Genomic DNA, 19,605 nt, shown 5'->3' with positions numbered 1-19,605 from the left:
GTCACATAAACCAACAGTTTTTGACAAGCATGGAATATAGTACAGGTTATCCCACAACAGCATGGACCTGTGATGCTTAGTTTATTTCATACATGCGAACAGCAGGTGCTAAACAAATTTTAGTGTAAGAACAAACACGTTTTTTGAGACATGGTTTTTAACAAACCTGCTGCTGCTTTTTGCTGTTGCTTCATCTACAATAGAGATAATTTGGCATCACTTAGTATGGCAAATATTTTGAATACACAGGTACTTAGGATGGGAAAATAAATGTTCTTAGTGACGTTTTCAATCCCATACGCTTTTTCACTCTCTAAGATTACTCTTAGTTTTATCTTCTTCTTCTTCCTTTTATAATCTTTTAAATGTAATTTTGCAGGGTTGCGATTTTTTGTCATACGATAGGTTCAGTTTTAGGAAAGGCCCATAAAAGAGGTGCAGTCTTCTTGCAAAACAAGCAGCTAGATAATGGCTAACACAAGTGCAGTTGAGTTGTGAACTTGGGTTAACTTTATGTACTATCTGTGTAGCTGGTTGTAACAAAGAATTTGAGACTGCTTTCCTCAGCCTCGAGTGACTTTTATTCTAACCCTCAACATAAATAGCTGTGTAAGCATTTTTTCCACAGAAAGGAGGAGTTGCACTGTGAAAGCCTTTAGCCTCTGACAACTGTTGGATATCAGTGTGCAGACTTATTTCATGCTGCAAATGGGCTTAGAACAGATGGAAACCCTTTCTGCAGCAAGTAGGCTGGAGTAGCAGTGTAACGTGGCTTCTACAATCCATGATGTTTGGAAGGTGTCTGCTGCTGTGCGTGGTCTCACCAATATCACACATAAATCAGGCTCTTGCACTTTTATTGCTTCTGTTCCCCCTGTGGATGCATCGATCACTCTAAACTGTACCAAGAGTGCTGGCAAGAGTCTGACAACATCCCCTCTGGCAGAGCAGCCCCTCCAGTTTCCTAGGAAACCCGGCAGCTGAAATGCCCTGCCAGGAGCAGCAGGGAGAATGAAAGGAAGGAAGACAGTTGCTCTGGGAATTTTTTCCCCTAGTTCTTTCCTCTTCCAACCAATATCAAATATGTAAGCAATCTACTACAAATAATAGTGTCAGCATGGTAACCGGGCTGTCTGCTGCAGCATGCCTGCGATAGCTCTGTGCTCATCGCTGAAGAAATAGAGCCCCGTTAGCTGCCTTGGTGGGTTAGAGTCCAAATTTCATTTCTTGCTTTTCATGGCAGTGATATTTCAGCTTTTGATAATGTCTGCAGGTGCTGCTGGAGCCCTGGGGTCAGTTATGAGACTAACACAGTGAAGCCACAGGGAAGGCATATTCATATTTCTCAGTTGAGGGAAGCCATCTCTTCTCCTAAGGTGGAAGAAGAAAAAGAGAAAGTGTTTTTCACCTGCATCTTAATTATAGAACCATAGAACGGTTTGGGTTGGAAAGGACCTTAAGATCATCCAGTTCCAACCCCCTGCCGTGGGCAGGGACACCTCACACTAACCCATGTCACCCAAGGCTCTGTCCAGCCTGGCCTTGAACACTGCCAAGGACGGAGCATCTACCACTTCTCTGGGCAACCTGTGCCAGAGCCTCACCACTCTCACAGTAAAGAACTTCCTCCTTCTATCTAACCTGAACTTCCCCTGTTTAAGTTTGAACCCATTCCCCTTTGTCCTATCACTGCAGTCTTCTCCATGTTCACCTTTCTTCAAACCCTAGAACCTATGTTCTGGAATGGCAGGGTTTGAGTCTGTTCCTTACTCAAATGTCTGCACCAATAAAGGTTTCTAATGAAGAACCAGCTAGGGCTTTATCATTTGTATTACCACTGTTGCACAGGGCAACACTGAGAAGAGACCAAGAAAAGCTTACCCCATCATTTTGTTCCCTGCAGATTCTTCTGTGGCTCTTGTCATATCAGGACTCACATTTCTCTGAGACACCCCATTAGCTAATGAGAATAAACCTCATGGATGGTTTGGGTTTTTTAGCAGAAAGTGGGGAGCTTTATGTTGGTGATGTGTTCTTATGGAAAATAGCCTTGGTAGCTGTAGAGGGAGCCTTCTTTTTCCCATAGATGGGTTTTTACCCTGTGGACAGCCACGCAGTGCACTGAGAGCTGAGCTGTTAGTCATGACCTTTATCCTGATGCTTCTGACCATGTGTGTCCCATAGCTGTAACCTAGAGGTGGATGGAGGTCTGTAGAGAGAAAGTCTTCCAACCAACTATAAATACTAGCCAGCAATACAAGGGAGTAACTGTAGTAAAATATGGGCCTCTCAGGAAATGTAGAAATTTCCAATGATGCACCAATGCTCCCTTTTTCTGTCAGTGTAAAGGAAACTGCACTATTTTTGCAAACACTGGTATTTCATTCTGCCTCTTAGAATAACTTTTGAACTGATCCAATTTGATGCAATGATATTTCATCTGTGCTGACAGATGTTCTTCTCAGTAATAAAGCAGTAATAGATGCACTGCTAGATAACGCTTTTCTACACCTTCTAGTCCACATCTTCTTGCAAGTCCTTCTAATTTGTGTGCACCCAAGTTCAAAAAGAAATCCGTACAGGTTTTTGCAGGTAAAGACTCCATAAATGATGTAAAGTTTATTAGTTTTACGTGGTCCTACCTTTGCTGGAAAGCACTCTGATTCAAAGTGCTGGTCTTTAGAAAACCTGGGGATGTAAGAACGGGTAAAATCCAGTAAAATCTGGGACCTTAGTGCTATTTTAATAGTGCTATTATGCTATATATGGCTTGAATTCAGAAAAGCATTTGTTAAACAGATGCCTATGGGTTCTTTGTATTCTTTAGTCAAATTTGAGAGAGGAACCTTTATTTCCCCTTTTTTTTCAGTGTGCAGTTCATTATAATGGCAGATTCCTGATCCTTCCCCCCTTTTTGTATGCCTGTACTTATGCTGCATAATAGGAGAGCCTGGAATCTGAGTCAGAGGTTAGGAAAAGAGGGTAATTAAAGACCTTCCCCAGCAACCTGGGAAACATACCCCTTCTCTAATGATTTCCCAAATAATCCCTGTGAATGCAGTTGCACACAGAGAAGTGGGGAATGTATAGGGAGACAGGGAGCAGATACAAGCTGTAGCTGAAGAATGCTGGTTTGGCAATACCAAGGAGCTGAACAAAGCTATCTGTCTTACTGCGCCTTTCCGTTCCACCCACCCACTTTGTGTTCCTTAATAGCACTGAAATATCATGCTACAGAAAGCACTTGCTGCAGAAGAAACATCTGGCTCCTTGGGGCTCAAGCAGGAGATTTAGGATTTCTGAAGTAGCCTTCCTCTTACTTTCTTTTAATTATTTATAAGTGGCTTCTGCAAACAGGCTGGTGGCAAACTCAAAGTGGAATCCAGGTTTATGGGTTTCTGTGTTTCTTCTAATTATGTCTCTTGGTATTAATCTGATTTTTAGGACATTGTGAAAAAGAATGTTGCTTGATGGGGAAAAGACTGTAATTCATGTAGGTTGCTTTATTCCACATCACTGCAGGGCACTGGATTTTGAAATTAAACCTGTCAACTTAGTAGCAAAGGCATGACCCATAAAATTCACTGAACCCTTTCCAGCACATTAAGAGTTACAGTCATACAGTGAAGTCCTTCAAAGCCAAATCTCTCTGAGCAGCTGTCATGTAGCCTTGGGTACCGCTGATGCTCACTACACTTACAGCTCCTACTCTGTGAAAGGCAGCATGGTGCCCTCTAGCCTTGCAGCTCATGCGCTGCCTGGCTGAGCTTTGGTTGGGTCTAGGGGGGGTCCTGGAGCAAGTTACGTCCTCCTTGGCTGTTCCAGAAAGGCAGCGGGGTAAGGGCAGAAGGAGCTGGGACCTGGGGTGAAGGTAAGGCTTTTTTGGCAGAAAACATAGTTGTAGATGCGTGACAAAGGGACAAAATAAGCCTGTACAAAACTATCAGATAGGATTTCCTTGCCCATAGCAAGGGGTTGGAACTAGATGATCTTTAAGGTCCCTTCCAACCCAAACCATTCTATGATTTGTATTGTAACAGAGATTTTCTCCCTCTTTGGCCATCCTGTGGGAAGGCCTGATAGTCTCCTCAAAACTTATATAAATGTAAATATTTCTGGTTATTTTTTGTACTGCTTCTCTTGTATCTTGCAAATTGGTGCACTACTGTGAAGAAACGTTCAGCCAGCTGCAACCTGCATATATATTTTCAGCCATAATTCCTCTGTATTATGTAGGTATTGGTATTTATGTCTCCAGCTGGCAGCGCTATCTATCTACGTGTCGGCTCTACTGGTTAAGGCAAGGGAAGATGCATTTTGTCAGCCTTTCCAGTGCTGTCTCCTGCAGTGTGCTCCTTGCTCAGGTTTAAAACCTGTCATCCTGCTGATGTGGTTTTTTTCTCTCTGCAGACCAGCATTTGGTCATCTGACAGCACTACCTCTCACAGTAACTTTTAACATACCGAGCTTGGAGAACTAATAACATCTCTTTGGATGGAGTCAGGCTGTCCTTCAGTGAAAAAATCCCTGTCCTTGAGTGAAAAAACTCCAGCCATGCAGATGGGATTTCCATGGTCACAAGCTAAACCAGAAACTTTTCAATTTGCTTTTTGATGTCTGTTAGCCTGATGTAATGTGATTGTATTTGAGGACCAAGCTGTGGTTAGGCAAGAGTTTTTCTTGTCTCAAAACCTGCAGTTTCTGCTTAAGTGTCTTCCCTTGAATGAAGAAGCCATAGAAAAAGGGGCTGCTCTAAAGATACTCGTCTGGAAAAATGAATACATTAAAACAATATTATTGTGGTTAAGGCTGAGTAAGACTTAGAAAATTGATTTGAACAAGGATTATTCTAATACATAAAGCAACCAAAAGAGGTTTCTTACTCTCTTTTTTGTTAAAGTTTTACTTTATTTGAATGACTCTTTGGAAGCAGGCTTCTGTGTGTTTTCCTGTCATTCTGAAGAAGGATGTGACAATGAATTCCCTCCTCTACAATCCTTTTGTCCTTCCCTAGAAGTGTGATTTACAAGCACACACACAGTGACAGCCTTTCAGCAAAAGCCCTTTAGATTATGCTTTTGCTGCCCAAACTAAAACAACCCAACAATGGAGTAGCTTCTGCATCTTTCCCACGTGCTTGATTTATTGGTGTTCCTGTAGGTAGCAACTGAAAGCAGTAAGTGAGGGAGCATCTTCACAGTCCTAGAGCAAGAGATATATTTAGCTCTGTTGTTCTATAGGTACAGTTGTAAAACTACTTGTGAACATAATGTTCATAGCCCTAGAGGTTGATTTAATGCTGATATGGGAACTGCTTCAGTGGGATGGATGTTTTTTTTCCTTAGGAAAGTGCATAAATATAAGATTTTAATGTATTTTAGGTTTTAAATACCTTTTTTAGTAGATACATTGTTGTATTTCTTTCCTTTGTTCTTCATGTATCCCAGATATGGGGTTTCTTTGGTTTCTGCATCACCCCGTATCCCCTAGTTGTTTGGAGTCTTTGTTTTTGCTGTGTAATAGTAGTACAAGTTTCACAGTACTGTTTCCTGTGAGATTAGATTGATGGTGGTGCATGTGGGCAGCCACTTCCCCCCCTACCTCATTCTCCATATGCCTAATAAAAATCATAGGAATAGCTCCAGTTTTGCGAACACATGTGTGTGTTTAAACAAAAAATACTGGTTTGCATATTTTGGTGCTGTTTTTCCAACCTTTCTGGAATGTGTTGCTGGTTTTCCTTCTTTCTTTCTTACTGTGTTTAGCCTCTAAGTCCAAGCTCTAAAAGAACCAGAGGTTGGACTTGAAAGGTTTTAGCCACTGAGGATGTGGGTGAAACTTTAAAACTTGGGAATGATATGGCAGGGGATCTACAAGAACTTCGCGTTATCCACTTGTGTGTGATGTGACAGATAATGTCTCACCTCCAAAGTCAAATTTTTCAGAACACCTTGAAACCATGTTAATTCACTGTAAGGGAACAAAAGGAAATGGTTTTTGCTGTGAGGGCGACTGAGCACTGGAATAGTTTGCCCAGAGAGGTGGTGGAGTCTTCCTCCATAAGGATATTCAAAAGCAATCTGGACATGGTCCAGGGCAGCTGGCTGTAGATGGCCCTGCTTGAGCAGGAGGTTGGACAAGTTGACCTCCAGAGATCCCTTTGACCTCAACCATTTTCTGCTATTGATGTATAGCAGAAAATCCACTTTGTAAATTAAACCAGCACTTGATACAACAGCACAGAAATACTATTAAAAGTTCTTTTCTTTGTGCAGAAACACGATCAGATAGAACAAAGAAGCTGTTTAGACACTACACAGTTGGATCCTATGACAGCTTTGATGCTTCCAGGTAAGAATTTCTCTTTTTGGTCAAAATCTGTTTACAAAACCTTGCTGAGATTTATGTAATTGTTACTTTTGGCTTAGACTTTTGAGGGGAAGAGGGAAGCAGGTTACTAAACAGAGCTGCTCAAGATACCATTCTACATCTAAATTGGTTTTTCCACAGCTTTTTCCCTATGGGATGGGTCCACAAAAATAGTGAGAAATGAAGGAATGAATATCGCTATTTTGTTTTGATGAGTGGTGGAAGAGAGCAGCCTTTCACAGAAGCAGTATGTTCCAGCTGCTGCCACAGTCAAGAACCACTCAAGTTGCTGGATACTTCAAAAGATCAGGCCTTCTATATCCGTTCACAGCATCATAGCTGCTGACAAGAATCTGAAATAAGATTTTGTGATTAGTTGTTCTGAATGGTATCTTTAGATCCTAAGTAAAAATTAGGCAGTTAAGGAATTTAGAAATCAGGTTATTTATGTGCAGTTTCTGCTGAGTGGTCATGATTTTTAAGCAGGTTCTTCTCCCACATGCCTATACAGTCAACTTCTGGTGGAAATGATGATTTTTAAAGCACAGAACTTCAGGTAGCTGTTGTTGTCTTCTCATAGTGGCACACGGAATCATTACACTTGTCTCCTGACTAATCACAGCTTGGGGGGAGGTATGTTTTCAAGAAAAACACCTTTTTTTGTAGGAGAATAATTCTGGATCATGTCAAGCAATGATGGCAGAGTTTCATGCAACATGCTATTTAAAAAAGGAAAGAAAATGTGGTAACTGTTGGTTTTATTATGTGGTTTTAATCCTTGTTCTGAGGGTCATGCTTAGTTTCAATGTCAGTTAATTTGGGGAGGGAGGATAGAGTTCAACTCAGCTGAAGTAGTTTGGATTCCCAGGATGTCCTTCTGTGCTCCTGATGATTGATGTGTGGAGCTCTGAAGTCAGGGGCCTGCTGCTTGTCCACAGTATACAACTCATAATGATTTGTAAAATAGAAGTGTGCAGTCCCTTGAGTTGTGATTTGAAAGAGTCTTGTGATGCTGGATGAAGAGGAAAGGTTTGGTGAGGCAGTGAGTTGAAGCACAGACTTATGGCTGACTACAACCATCTCATCTTGGAAGCTCTGATCTTCCTGTTACTGTACATGCTGAGGTATAGGGCATCAGCTCTTGCTGCCGTGACTTAAGAACAGAGAACCCCAATTCAACATCTTATATGTTCCTCTACCATGATCAGCCAAGTTATCAGTTTGTGCTGTTGGACAGGGGTTTGATTCGCTGTTGACAGTGATAAAGCTGTCAATGGAAGCTGTTAGCCTGCACTATGAAACACGTAACTGTTCCACAGAGCAAGCTCCTTGGTTACATTTCCAGTGAGCACAGTTGGCTTTTTGCAGGGTTCTTTCGGTGATGATTACTAGCTGAAGTTCATAGCCCGGTCTCTATTTCAGTGTTAGTGGAGAGGGTTGATTGTGTGAATTAGAAGCTGTGGCCGCAGCACGTTGACTCAGAGATAACAAATCATCCCTACTGCTACTTTCTAAGAAAAGAGTTTTTCATGAGAAAATGTCATTTCCATGAAAGCCTTTCTTCTTTATTTTATTTTTATTCTTGATTCTAAAGCATTTGGATTTATTGTTGTCTTATTCCTCAGCAAATTCAGGTCTCTTCCTGGGAGAGAACAATGCCACTTGCCTTAGATAGTCCTCTGTTGTTTAGAGAGGTTACTTTGAAAACAGGAGGCCAAAAGCTGTGTTCAGGCTTAAGGGCTTGAAAGTCATCTCAGATTTGTCTTTTAACCCGTGAGCTGTTGGGGATGAGTGGATTCTACTCTGCTTTTGGGAAATCAATGGGTAGTATGTGTGATGTTTGGAGGATATGGAGGGAAAAAGGGGAGGTCGATGGTTTACTTTTTGATTGGCTTTTCTCCTCTTAAGGTGTTTGTGCAGTGCAGCAGCAAAGCTCTCAAAAAGCTTCCATTACCTAATTCATGTCTACAGCTGAGCAGGAGAGTTCATCAGATAAACTGATAGGTTTTGTACAGCCTTATTGTTGAGAAATGCACTATGAAGCACGTCTGAAACGGTTCCTGATTCTGGCATTGATAGCTGTGAATTGAACAGTAAAAGGGAAAGCAGCAGAGTTCTGGCAGCTGCTGAGTAAAGCAAAGTTTTGCAGAAAGCTCAACTTTCCACAGAGAATCTGAAATGCAGTGGGCCCCTATTGAGGGGTAGTAGAAGAAATTGAGAGGGAAAGGTAGGAGAGGGTAGAATTAATGGGAAGTTCCAAGAAATGCAATGGAAAGGTAGGCTGCTTAAGACACTTCAGTAGAGAAAAGTGCAGTGATTTTAGACTTTTAGGAAAGTAACACTAGGAAAACTAAAAGACTGGTTTTGGTGTCCAAGTTTCCAAGCCTAGTTAGTTGCTGCAAAAGGTGCCTATAACTACTGTGGTACGTATAATGACTTACTGTAATGATGCATTTATAGGGAACATACTCCATGAAGAAAGGGAAGCTTCCTTTTTTGTCCTTTATGAACAAGGCATACAGTGAAATGCTGTTCTGATACTTTCTTTCCTAAAAACACCACAGTTTGAGGCCTTGCTGTCCTAAAACTGCAACTGCACCCCAAGCTGCATTTCAGATCCTCGACTGGGGCTGCAGCTCAGCTTTCTGTACAGCTAAATGGTAATTTTTCTGGTGCTTATGTATTGCTGCTAAAGCAAAAGAATTTGCATTTAAGAATCTGACTGGAGATTAGTAGATCTTGATAGTATGTGTAGATTTAATTGCCAGGATGGGCTCCATCAGGGAGGGGAATTGTTAGAAGAGGCTGTCAAACAGCAGTTCTCAGTATTTCCAAATTTGTACTGCTTGGAATACTGTTTCTGTTATCATTTCCTATCAAAGTAGGGCAAGGTAGAGTGAAACAGATTTAACTGCTTGTTGGAATAAACATTTAGCAGAAGGCAGTTGTGCCTATGTACTGAGCAGAGCTTTGAAACCAAAACATTACCAAAGCCGATGCAGTTCCTTTCTGGAGATGATGTGGGGGAGTGCGAGGAAGTATCAGCTCCCTTCTCCTTTTCTTTCCCCCTTCCAAAAGGGCAAAAATTGCTGAGTAGAAACACTCTGTTCAGAAATCTATATTAATGGGCTTATTCACATGCAGGAAAATACATTGTACATGGCATTTTTCATCTTTAGGAAAATGTGCAGCTTGAGTAATGGGGGTTCATTAAATCCCAGTTCAGCTTTGCATAGGAGATCAGTTATCCATACATTAATGCTTCAGGAAAATGGGTAGTATACTTAATAATATGTAGAAAGGCAGTGAGATTTGCTTGCCAGCACAAATAGTCATTAAATATCATACAAATATAATATTTGAAACTACCAGATCTAATGTGTTCTCTGCTTCAAATGCTGATGGGATGCATTAATTCTGTTACGCACAAATGACGTTGCTTACTGCGGCTGTCACATGTTGCTACTGCTGACATTCCTTTAAGGCATTCCTTTACTACTTTATTAAACCCTTTTAAGAACTAATTATTTTTAATCATTTTCCTTTAATCTGATGCACATGGGCAGATGTTGAAGGGAAGGACAGGCTTTATTGTAATAGCATACATGTGAGAGAAGGTAAAGTTTCTTAGGCTAGCAAGCGCTCTTACTGGATAGACAGGAGGAAATGCCCTGGACATTTATCCTTGGCTGCAGCTCTGGAGGCTAAGGTGGCAAGTGGGATGGGCAGAGCTTCCTTCTGCCTCCATAGATGGAGCAAGCAGGCAGGACCCATGCTGTCAAACCCCAGGAGAAACATGGCCTGAGGTTCTACTTGCTTGAAATGCCTTGGAGCCACAGAGAAGAGCAAAAAGCAGGCATGGAAAGCTCATAGAATCAAACTATAGAATAGTGTGGGTTGGAAGAGACCTTTAGAGGTCATCTAGTCCACCCCTCCTGCAATGAACAGGGACATCTTCATCTAGAGCAGCTTGCTCCAAGCCCCTGTGTCCAACCTGGCTTTGAACACTGCCAGGGATGGGGCAGCCACAGCTTCTCTGGGCACCCTGTGCCAGCATCTCGGCACCCTCACCATAAAAATATTCTTCCTTATATTTAATCTCAGTCTACTCTCTTTTAGTTTAAAACCATTACCTTTTGTCCTGAAAAGGAAATACACCAACCAAGTTGCAAGGAGATAACATAAGACTGCTTTGACATGTCTCTGGAATTTTGTGTCATTCCTGTATTTGCTGTCAGCAGTGGCCAAGAGAACCAGAGGACACTGGATTTGAGAGCTGGGGTGGGAGCAGATCCCTTTGACTATGTTAGGAAAAATGTTTGCTTAGGTCAGTTTTAGGCTGGATGGGCAGGATTGTCACCAGGAAAGCAAAAGCTTCCAAAGTATTAGAAATACTCTTTAGAAGTTAAAGTTCAGGACAACCTTTAATTCAAAGGAAATTATTTGTAGGCCTTAAATCAGTTATTTCATCAAGGTTAAACTCCAGGTTAATAACAGAGATTATTGCTAAGGCACAGAATGATGGAATTAGAAAAAAATCTTAATTAAAAATAAGTTTAACCTTTAGAAATGATAATTTTTATCTGCTTTTGAACAGAAGTGAGGGAATTGATTAATTCTCTCAAGGTAGGACAGTGGATTGCTCAGTCAGGAAAAGCAGAGAAAAGACAACTTATCAAAGTAAAGTATATTAAAGACTTTAATTTCAAATGTAAAATGTTACTAAATGTGATGTGAGTGATGTTGAAGTGGGAACTTGGTTTTCGTACTCCAGAGACATAAATAATAGGAGCAATTGTACTATGGAAAGGTTATAAACTTGATTTGGTGGAAAACATGATCCAGTCGCTTTCATGGATTTGGAAACTTTCAAATACAACAGTGGAAGGTTTTACTACTGCAATAATTGCATTATTTCCCTCCTACCCCCAATAGAATAGTGAAATAGCAAAAGTCAATGGCGTGATTTAATGCCACCTTCAATGCAATTATGAGGCATGTGCTAGAAAGATTTCCTGCCTATTCTATGTCTTCAGTTTTTTCACAGCCCAGTCACCTTTCGTATCTTTTCTTCTTTTCTACCCATTTTAACTTGTACTAATCACTGCACAGGAGAAGTTTTCTTGGTGCCTTTACTTGACATCCTATGGCTACAGCAGTATTACGAAGCTCACAGGAGAGGATGTAGTAATAAACAACCTTTTCCAAAGGCTTGTTGCCACAAAGTTAATGATGGGACCCAATTAATTCGCCTTCTGCTTTTAGTTCTGGATGAGGAGAAAGAGGAAGATAGGATTGTGGAGTCTGTGAGGTACGTGTAAGAAAGCTTAATTAAAAGCTCCATTCATTAACCCAGTCAGGTGGCAGCACCCGCGTCTCATGAGCGCAGAAGCTGACAGAAGCAACTCCTCAAGAGCCAATTTACATACAACCACCTAAAAAAAACGAGAGCTTCCTCTCAGCTGTGCTTCCCATCAGTTCTCTGCTGATGTTGTCATCCGCGCTGTCGGATGGAGCAGCACAAGCTTTAATCCTCGACAGCTCAGACACTCTCTGGCACAGCTGAAGCTGCTACCCCGGTAGTTCAGCATATGCTGTGTAGTGCTTTTTATGGTTGTATTTTTTAACCTGCAGGGTCTACCTGTTGAATAGCTCAGCCTTTGTCCCAAAGTTGTGATGCAAACGGTGTTGTCTTCACAGTTTAAGCATTAGGTGTGTTATGAAGCCATTATGCTTTTTTAGGGGAAGCTCTCAATCTGATTGTCGTGGTTTAAACCCAGTCAGGTAACTTGTTCACTCACTCCCAGTGAGTGGTGCCGAGCTGACAACAATCGAGGTCCGTGTCCCCCCCCCCCCCCCCCCCCCGGGGCTCTCCCCTTCCCCGCTCCCGGAGGAACGGGGAGGAGGATCGAAAGAGTGCAACTCCTACGGGTCGAGACAAGAACAGTCCAGCAACCAATGTACAACACAAATCACCACCGCTACTATCAACTACAACAATGATAAGGGAAAATAACAAGGGAAGAGAATACGATACCACCGGCCAAGAAAACGAGTTCCACCCGGAAGCCCGTGTCCTTCCGGGTAACTCCCAGTTACCCCCCACCCCAGCCATGACGTGCTGTGGTATGGAATACCTCCCTGGCTAGCCCGGGTCAGGCACCCCATCTCTGCTTCCTCACAGCTTCCCCTCCTCCCTGGCAGAGCATGAGCCTCACAGAGTCCTTGGTCAGGGTAAACATCACTTAGCAACAACCGAAAACATCGGCTTCACCAACACTGTTCTCAAACTGGAAGTCAAAACACAGCACTGCACCAGCTAACACAAAGGAAAAACATGACTGCTACTGCTGAACCCAGGACACTGATGCAGAAATACTTTCATCTAGTTTGAGGCCTAGTTTCATGTGGATATTTTACATAAGTAGAATCATAGAACTGTAGAAGGGTTTGGGTTGGAAGTGACCTTAAAGACCATTAACTGCCAGCGATGGGGCAGTCGCAGCTTCTCTGGGCTTCCTGTGCCAGTGCCTCACCATTCTCACAGGGAAGAACTTCTTCCTAATATCTAATCTAAATCTCCCCTCTGGCAGGTTAAAGCCATTCCCCCTTGTCTTTTCCCAAAGCCCCTCTCCAGGTTTCCTGCAGCCCCTTTAGGCACTGGAGCTGCTCTAAGATCTCCCCTTCAGGAGCCTTCTTTTCTCCAGGCTGACCCAGCCCAGCTCTCTCAGCCTGGCTCCAGAGCAGAGCTGCTTCAGCCTTTGGGATATCTTCGTGGCCTCCTCTGAACTCTCTCTAACAACTAGATTATTCATGTCTTTTAAATACGTGTTTAAAAAGGATGGATACCTTTTGTAGAATTCTGGTGATTGCAAGTCACGAAGTACATAACACTAGACAGGGAGCAGAGGGACCTTTCCCTGGTTAAGGCTTAGCTGTGATCCCATTGATGTGTTGTAGAGAATGCAGCATGTCCTTGCTGAGAGCTGTTTGCTTGTGCACAGCCATTGGCTTGGCACCAATCTGTTAAATCCTGGCAAACAATTTGGAAGGAAGCAGCATTCCATAGAGAACAGGTCTTTCTGCAGTGGCGTAACTGATTTTTTTGGTTTTGCTGTTGGATGGCACCAGTTTCACTGTACTTAATGTTTTCTGGGTGTTCAGTTGATCTCTTGCAGAAACTGGAGGAAGGATGTTAAAATGGATGCTGTTCATTCTTAACAACAAATCCATGATTTCTGTCCCTTTATTATGGGATTGATACATTGATAATAAGTTGAAAGTGATTTGACCATTCTTCTTAGCTGCAGGCATAGACTTTAAACATAATCCTTAGTTTCCTGTGGTGGAGAGAAGTAAAAGCAATAGTATTTGAAGCTTTTTGCACATATACATAACTCAATTTTAATCTGGGAGATGATAGCAAAAATATGAGTATGCTCATAGTTGTAATGAAGTGTATCGCTATAAGCATGTGATGTAGTGATGTGGTTACATCTGAATGCTCGCTCTGAGGTCTTAATGATACATGATCTCTGCAGATGCGATATGCTTGGTTCTTTTAGGCATAGAGAACAGTCAGCACAAGCCAAATTATAGACCACAAAGTGTGTAAAATGTTTTTGTGAGTGTATATTATTGCTTTCTTTCGAAGGTATGTTGTTGGGCTTGCCTGATGCCTGCTCTGAATTAATTCATAGTAGTCTGATAGTGCTGAACTGTTCTCAATGTGTGAGGCCCAGAGACAAATGTGGCTCATTTTAACACCTTCTGCCTCACACACTTGAATATAATTCAGTATAATTTGTAAGATTGCATGTATGTGTAAGCAATAATTAAGACATTGTAGATTTTTTGGATCAGGTAAAGATGTAAAATGGGAAGGTTTTCATTTGCAGTTATTTAATTTCCAATGAAAACGATCTTACTTGCAAATCAGCAGCTTTGGACTTTGCCTCCCCTGCTGTTGTGTGCTGCCAGGACTGAGCTTTTTATGTCAGTGACTACAGAAAATATTTAAAGTAATTGCTAAAATAGGAGGTAAAAAGGGTGGATGTGTGTGCATGTATCCGAACTGTAGTATCTCTTCTTTGAAATCTGGAGTGTAATTGCATGAAGATACAATATGAAATTCTAATACAATTACAGTAAAATGCAGAAGGATGCAGTGAGTTATAAGGGTTTCCATGAACTCGTAAGTGCATTTACTGCCTTAGTAGTGAAGTTTGTTTAAAGCACTTCAGTAAGATCCTTCCTTTAGCAACTAATGCTTTTGAAAGTAATGATTAAAATTTGTCAGACGTGCAGATGTTTGCCTACAGTTTTAGCAGTAAAGTGTTAGCAAAGAAAGACCAAGAGTTTCCAAGACCAAAGCTGGCGTAAAGAAAACATAGCCTTTCCCAAATTAAAGCTTAAAATGCTCTTTCTGAAAAACTTTAAGGATCTACCTCTGCTGCTAGTGAAAACTTGACTGTGTGAATACGGGTAAAGAACAGTCATGTTTGCAAGGGGTGGTTTGGTGGATGTGCCATTTCCTGCACAGCAGCCGATACTCTCAACTTCAATTTTCCCTGTAACTCCTCTGACAAGATGCTGAAGGACAGGATGGATTTATGGGTTAAAACTTAAACAGGGGAAGTTTAGATTGGATATAAGGAGGAAATTATTTCCGGTTAGGGTGGTGAGGCACTGGAATGGGTTGCCCAGGGAGGTTGTGAATGCTCCATCCCTGGCAGTGTTCAAGGCCAGGTTGGACAGAGCCTTGGGTGAAATGGTTTAGTGTGAAGTATCCCTGCCCATGGCAGGGGGGTTGGAACTTGATGATCTTAAGGTCCTTTCCAACCCTAACTATCCTATGATCCTAAATGTCAGGACCAAAGCAGCAGCCTGTGTCCTGTGCATGGGGAGGAATAAAGTTTTGTACATTACAATAGAGAAAATTAAAGAAAACATAGGAAAAGGAAGTGGAAATGATGGAAGATGAGGACAGCAGAAAGGGACTGTGAGGGTGTGATACCAGATTAGTTAGGAGGATACATAATTCCATGCAAGGACAGAGGAGAAGAAAATGGATTAAAATGTTTGCTTTTCAGGGAGCAGGAGAGTGACGAAGTTTCTGACAATGACTGTTTTACATTCCTGTCTTTGAGCCTCCACTGTGATGGTTTAGATTCCTCTAGGTGACCTTTAATTCCCAGCCCCACTACACCTTTGGCTGCCTTCCTCTCACCTCATCACTAGATGAGCAAAAGCTGACATATGGTGCCTCTGATTGTAAGTGATGCATTTTTAAGTCTTGGCAGGCCAAAAGGAACAAATAACTGTCATGCTCACACTGTGGGCATTCCTCCAGTGGGAGCAATGACTTAAACCACTTTGGCTTTTCTCCTCTTTCCTGCCAGATTTTCACAAATATTGGTTGTATTTTCAGAAGTTGATCTACAAGGCAAATTCTGAGGTTGACTGACAGGCAACATATGTCCTTGTTTTCATCTTAAAAAGAAACTGTCCAGAAGTCAGGAAGGGGTTGACATCCGGAAGTAAATCTGGAAGTAAAGCTGGTCACTTCTTTCGAGCAAAACATAAGGTTGGTGGGAGGAGGATGTTTTGTCTTAGGACAAAATAGATGTGCTGGAGTTGTATGGAGTTGCTGGAGTGGGGTCAGACCCTGTAAAAAGGGACCTGCTAAATAGCAAGCTATAGCTTGTGTCAGAGTGTTCCCCTGGAATAAGGATCTGGGCTTGAATCCCATGTATGTTAGACTGCTTCACCTTAAACCTGTACCTTGTGTTACTGATGAATGCCAGGATCCTGGCAGACAGATCGATTCTTCATCCAAGTCTTTTGCGACTATTACTCTTTCCCTGAGCCAAGAGGCAGATGCTAGCTCCAACCTCAGAGGTTGCGGCACACAGGCTGGGGATGCTGGGTTGGAATGATTGGCAGATATGCCAATTGAATAGCTGTATTGCTCGGGTGCCTGCTCTCTCTGACATGAAATGTCTAGAAAAGGCTTAATTCAGACTAAAATATATTAACAAAGGATTTACTTTAATGAAGAAGGATTTCACTAAAACTGACTTTATGGCAAAATTTGGAACGGAAGAACAGTGAATGTGAAGTTAAATACGTGCACTAGGAAAGAGGGGAAATGCATGGTTAGAGAAATGACTGCTACCTATGTGTCTTCTAATTTCTTGATGTTTTGAATTAAAAAAGCATGTTGGGCACAGATAAAAGGTCTCAGAATTATGTTTAATTGAAATTGAGAACTAGGGCTCATACTGAGTAGACTGTGTTATCTCTTGAACATGGGGATGATGTTCAAGGCTAGGTTGGACAGGGCTTGGAGCAACCTGGTCTAGTGGGAGGTGTCTCTGCCTGTGACAGGGGGTTGGAACTTTAAGGTCTCTTCCAACCCAAACCATTCCATTGTTCTACGGTTCTTTAAACTAGCATTACAAAGCCTGACAGCATAGCACTGTCAGAGTTGTAGAACAGTTGTAACTAAAGCAGAAGTGGTTCATGCCTCTACTGTAAACACTTGAAACGTCATAAATTCTGAAATACACTTAAAATCAAACTCTGTGAATTTTAATTACTCAATTGAGCTGAAATGATAAACCAAAATCTATCAAGTACTTAGAAAAAGCTTCACCTTTCCAGGAATTATGCGTCAGTGTAACTAGTGAGCCATGGCTGAATGTCGAAGGAAGGGGGACAATAAGGAGAGATTCCAGTTCAACATTCACTTACTTAAGAAAATTAATAGCCAATTTAAATAAAGCAGAGTTCAGTCTCTTCATCAGGTGGTACAGTCAGTGATTTCTTGCTGCTGCTAAAGTTGTGGGCTAACCTGGCCACGCATTGAAATAAATGCTGAAAAGGATGATGGTGTTAGACAGGAAAAGCTGCTCAGGGGGACATTTCTCAAGCTGTTTTGCAGATAAGCAAATAAAATTTGGAGTAGGCTTGAAATAACTCAAGGGTTTGGTGTAATTAGAGAAGTGATGAGAGGAGAGAAGGTATTTCAGAAGAATCATAGCATAGTTAGAGCTGCGAAGGACCTTAAGATCATCCAGTTCCAACCCCCCTGCCATGGGCAGGGACACCTCACACTAAGAAGTACAGTTGCCACGTCCTTTTGGATGTTAGTGAGATTGTAAAACCATACGGTGATTTTTAAAGGGCTACGTGAAAATTAAACTCTAATTGAAATCACCTCTTAGTGTCTTTCTAGTAAAATCATAGAAAATCAAAGTTTCTCACTCAATACTATATTTTTAATGCTATTGGAGAAGAGTGGGCAGATGTTTTCAGAACTTTCCTTCATGTCTGTGGTAACACTTCATTTGTTTCGAGACAGAACTTGAAACTTGTAACATGCCTTGTACTCAAATGTCATGAAATGGTACAGGATCTTCAACAATGATGATTAAAGCCCTGTACGCTTCAGCACAATGTAGAATTTGAAGTGAAATACATCTGCAAAGCTGAAATGAACAGTCAGGGTTACTCAGACTCCTTGTGATTAGAGCTGTATTTCGTTTCCAGGGAATGCAGGACAGGGGGATGGTTATTCCTTCTGCTTATCGTAGCAAAGAAGGTGTGATGGAAACCCAGAGGGATTCCTTAAAACTAAGTTGAAACTCATGGTTAGCATTCCTGGAATCACCAGTCTCTTCCCCCTATTTCATAATTTACTTATGTTAGGCTTTAGTATGTTCAGACTCTCTGGTTGAGTGAGCAAATTGAGTTATGATTCTGAAATGCCTAGTGAGTTTAGTAATAGTTACAAAGACCTGCAGTGTCAAACTGCCACCTTAAAGGGTTTGTAACACATTTTGAAAGCGTTAATAAAACACTTTTTTTTCCCCTGAAAGTGTGACTAAAGTGTATTACAGAAACAGAAATGGAGAGATCCTGAGGAAGGCAGGCATAATCAATGAAGCATAGACTGGTTTGGGTTGGAAGGGACCTTGAAGTTAGTTCAGTTCCAGCCCCCTGCCACAGGCAGGGACACCTTCCACTAGAGCAGGTTGCTCCAAGCCCCATCCAGCCTGGTCTTGAACACTGCCAGGGATGGGGCAGACATAGCTTCCCAACCTGTGCCAGTGCCTCACCACCCTCACAGTAAAGAATTTCTTCCTTAGTTTAACCTATTATATGTTCATGTTTTAAAGCATTGATTTTCTAAGAACAGCTGAAGAAAATGGTTATTGTTATATATAGTTATGGTTTTGTACACTCATACCAGTACCTTAGTATCTTACTTCCCTGGATGTACCTTTGTTACTTGTCCTGTTTGCTAACCTTGAACGCATAGTTTTCCTTGTGTCTGGGGTTGCCTGTGATAACACTGACCATCTTTAGCAAAAGCATTTGGCAACTTATTGATTTTAAAAGCCTGTATAGCAAAGGAGTGCTGTTCTTGATAGCTATTATTATTCCTTTTGTGTAAATACTTTGTATGTTACGATGCTTAGGCAGAAAACTCCTGTTTCTGTGTAGTTCAGTGTCAGTAGCAGGGGCTTGAACTGCAGCTGGTTTGAGGTAGAGAAATACAGATTTAAAAACTGAGGTGGATAAATATTCTGGTTACCTAAACATTTGTATGTTTATACAGTCCGTTCAGGGCTCATAGTACAAGTGATGAATATTAATACCATAATAGTACAGGCTTAGATTGTTCAAATGCTTGATAATTACAACTGAAAATTGCTACTAAGTGTTAGGTATAAGTGGAGTGTGCTGTAGCCCAAATACTAATGCGGTTGGTGGCACATCTGTATGAAATGGCTGGAAGGTCTCTGCGTTACAGAACTCTCCTGTTCTATACCAGAAGGACACTTACCTAAATGTTTCCTGTTTAGTTTTTGCTTTGCATGCTGCTTGAATTGACCCTTCTTTTTAAAATGCAAATGAAATTAAGATCATGATGCTTCTCTTTTTTTTAAGCTCACTTTGCCACTCTCCTCACCACACCATGCTGGTTTGTTTTCTCCTTACCAGTGCAGAGGCAAGAGAATAACAACATTCCTCTTAAAGAAGAGTGTATATAGACTCATTGTATTCTGTGTGTATATATATATTCATATATGGATATCTGTTTGTCCATATACATGGGCACACATGTATCACACATGTATATATACGCACAGGTATATATCGTGTGTGTATGTATATAGGATATGACCTTACCATTGAGTTTTTTCCTCTTCATATCCTATCCTGAGA

The 19,605-nt window shown here is 41.5% G+C and overlaps 1 protein-coding gene across 6 annotated transcripts in view; it reads left to right on the top strand.

Moving 5' to 3' along the window:
• SHANK2 (SH3 and multiple ankyrin repeat domains 2) overlaps positions 1–19,605 on the top strand; it is a 358,561-nt gene that overhangs the window by 189,445 nt on the left and 149,511 nt on the right. For all 6 annotated transcript variants that reach the window (XM_062621925.1, XM_062621926.1, XM_062621924.1 and 3 more), the window contains one exon: positions 6,276–6,351. In XM_062621925.1, coding sequence (XP_062477909.1) covers positions 6,276–6,351 — 76 coding nt within the window. The remainder of the gene's footprint in view (positions 1–6,275; positions 6,352–19,605) is intronic.

The sequence above is a fragment of the Pezoporus occidentalis genome, unplaced genomic scaffold (assembly GCF_034315485.1).
Source record: "Pezoporus occidentalis ecotype Australia unplaced genomic scaffold, CSIRO_AGI_Poc_V1 ctg236, whole genome shotgun sequence".
NCBI classification, from domain to species: Eukaryota; Metazoa; Chordata; class Aves; order Psittaciformes; family Psittacidae; genus Pezoporus; species Pezoporus occidentalis.
Note: the sequence above shows the minus strand (reverse complement) of the source record. Positions and strands in the feature narration are given on the sequence as shown.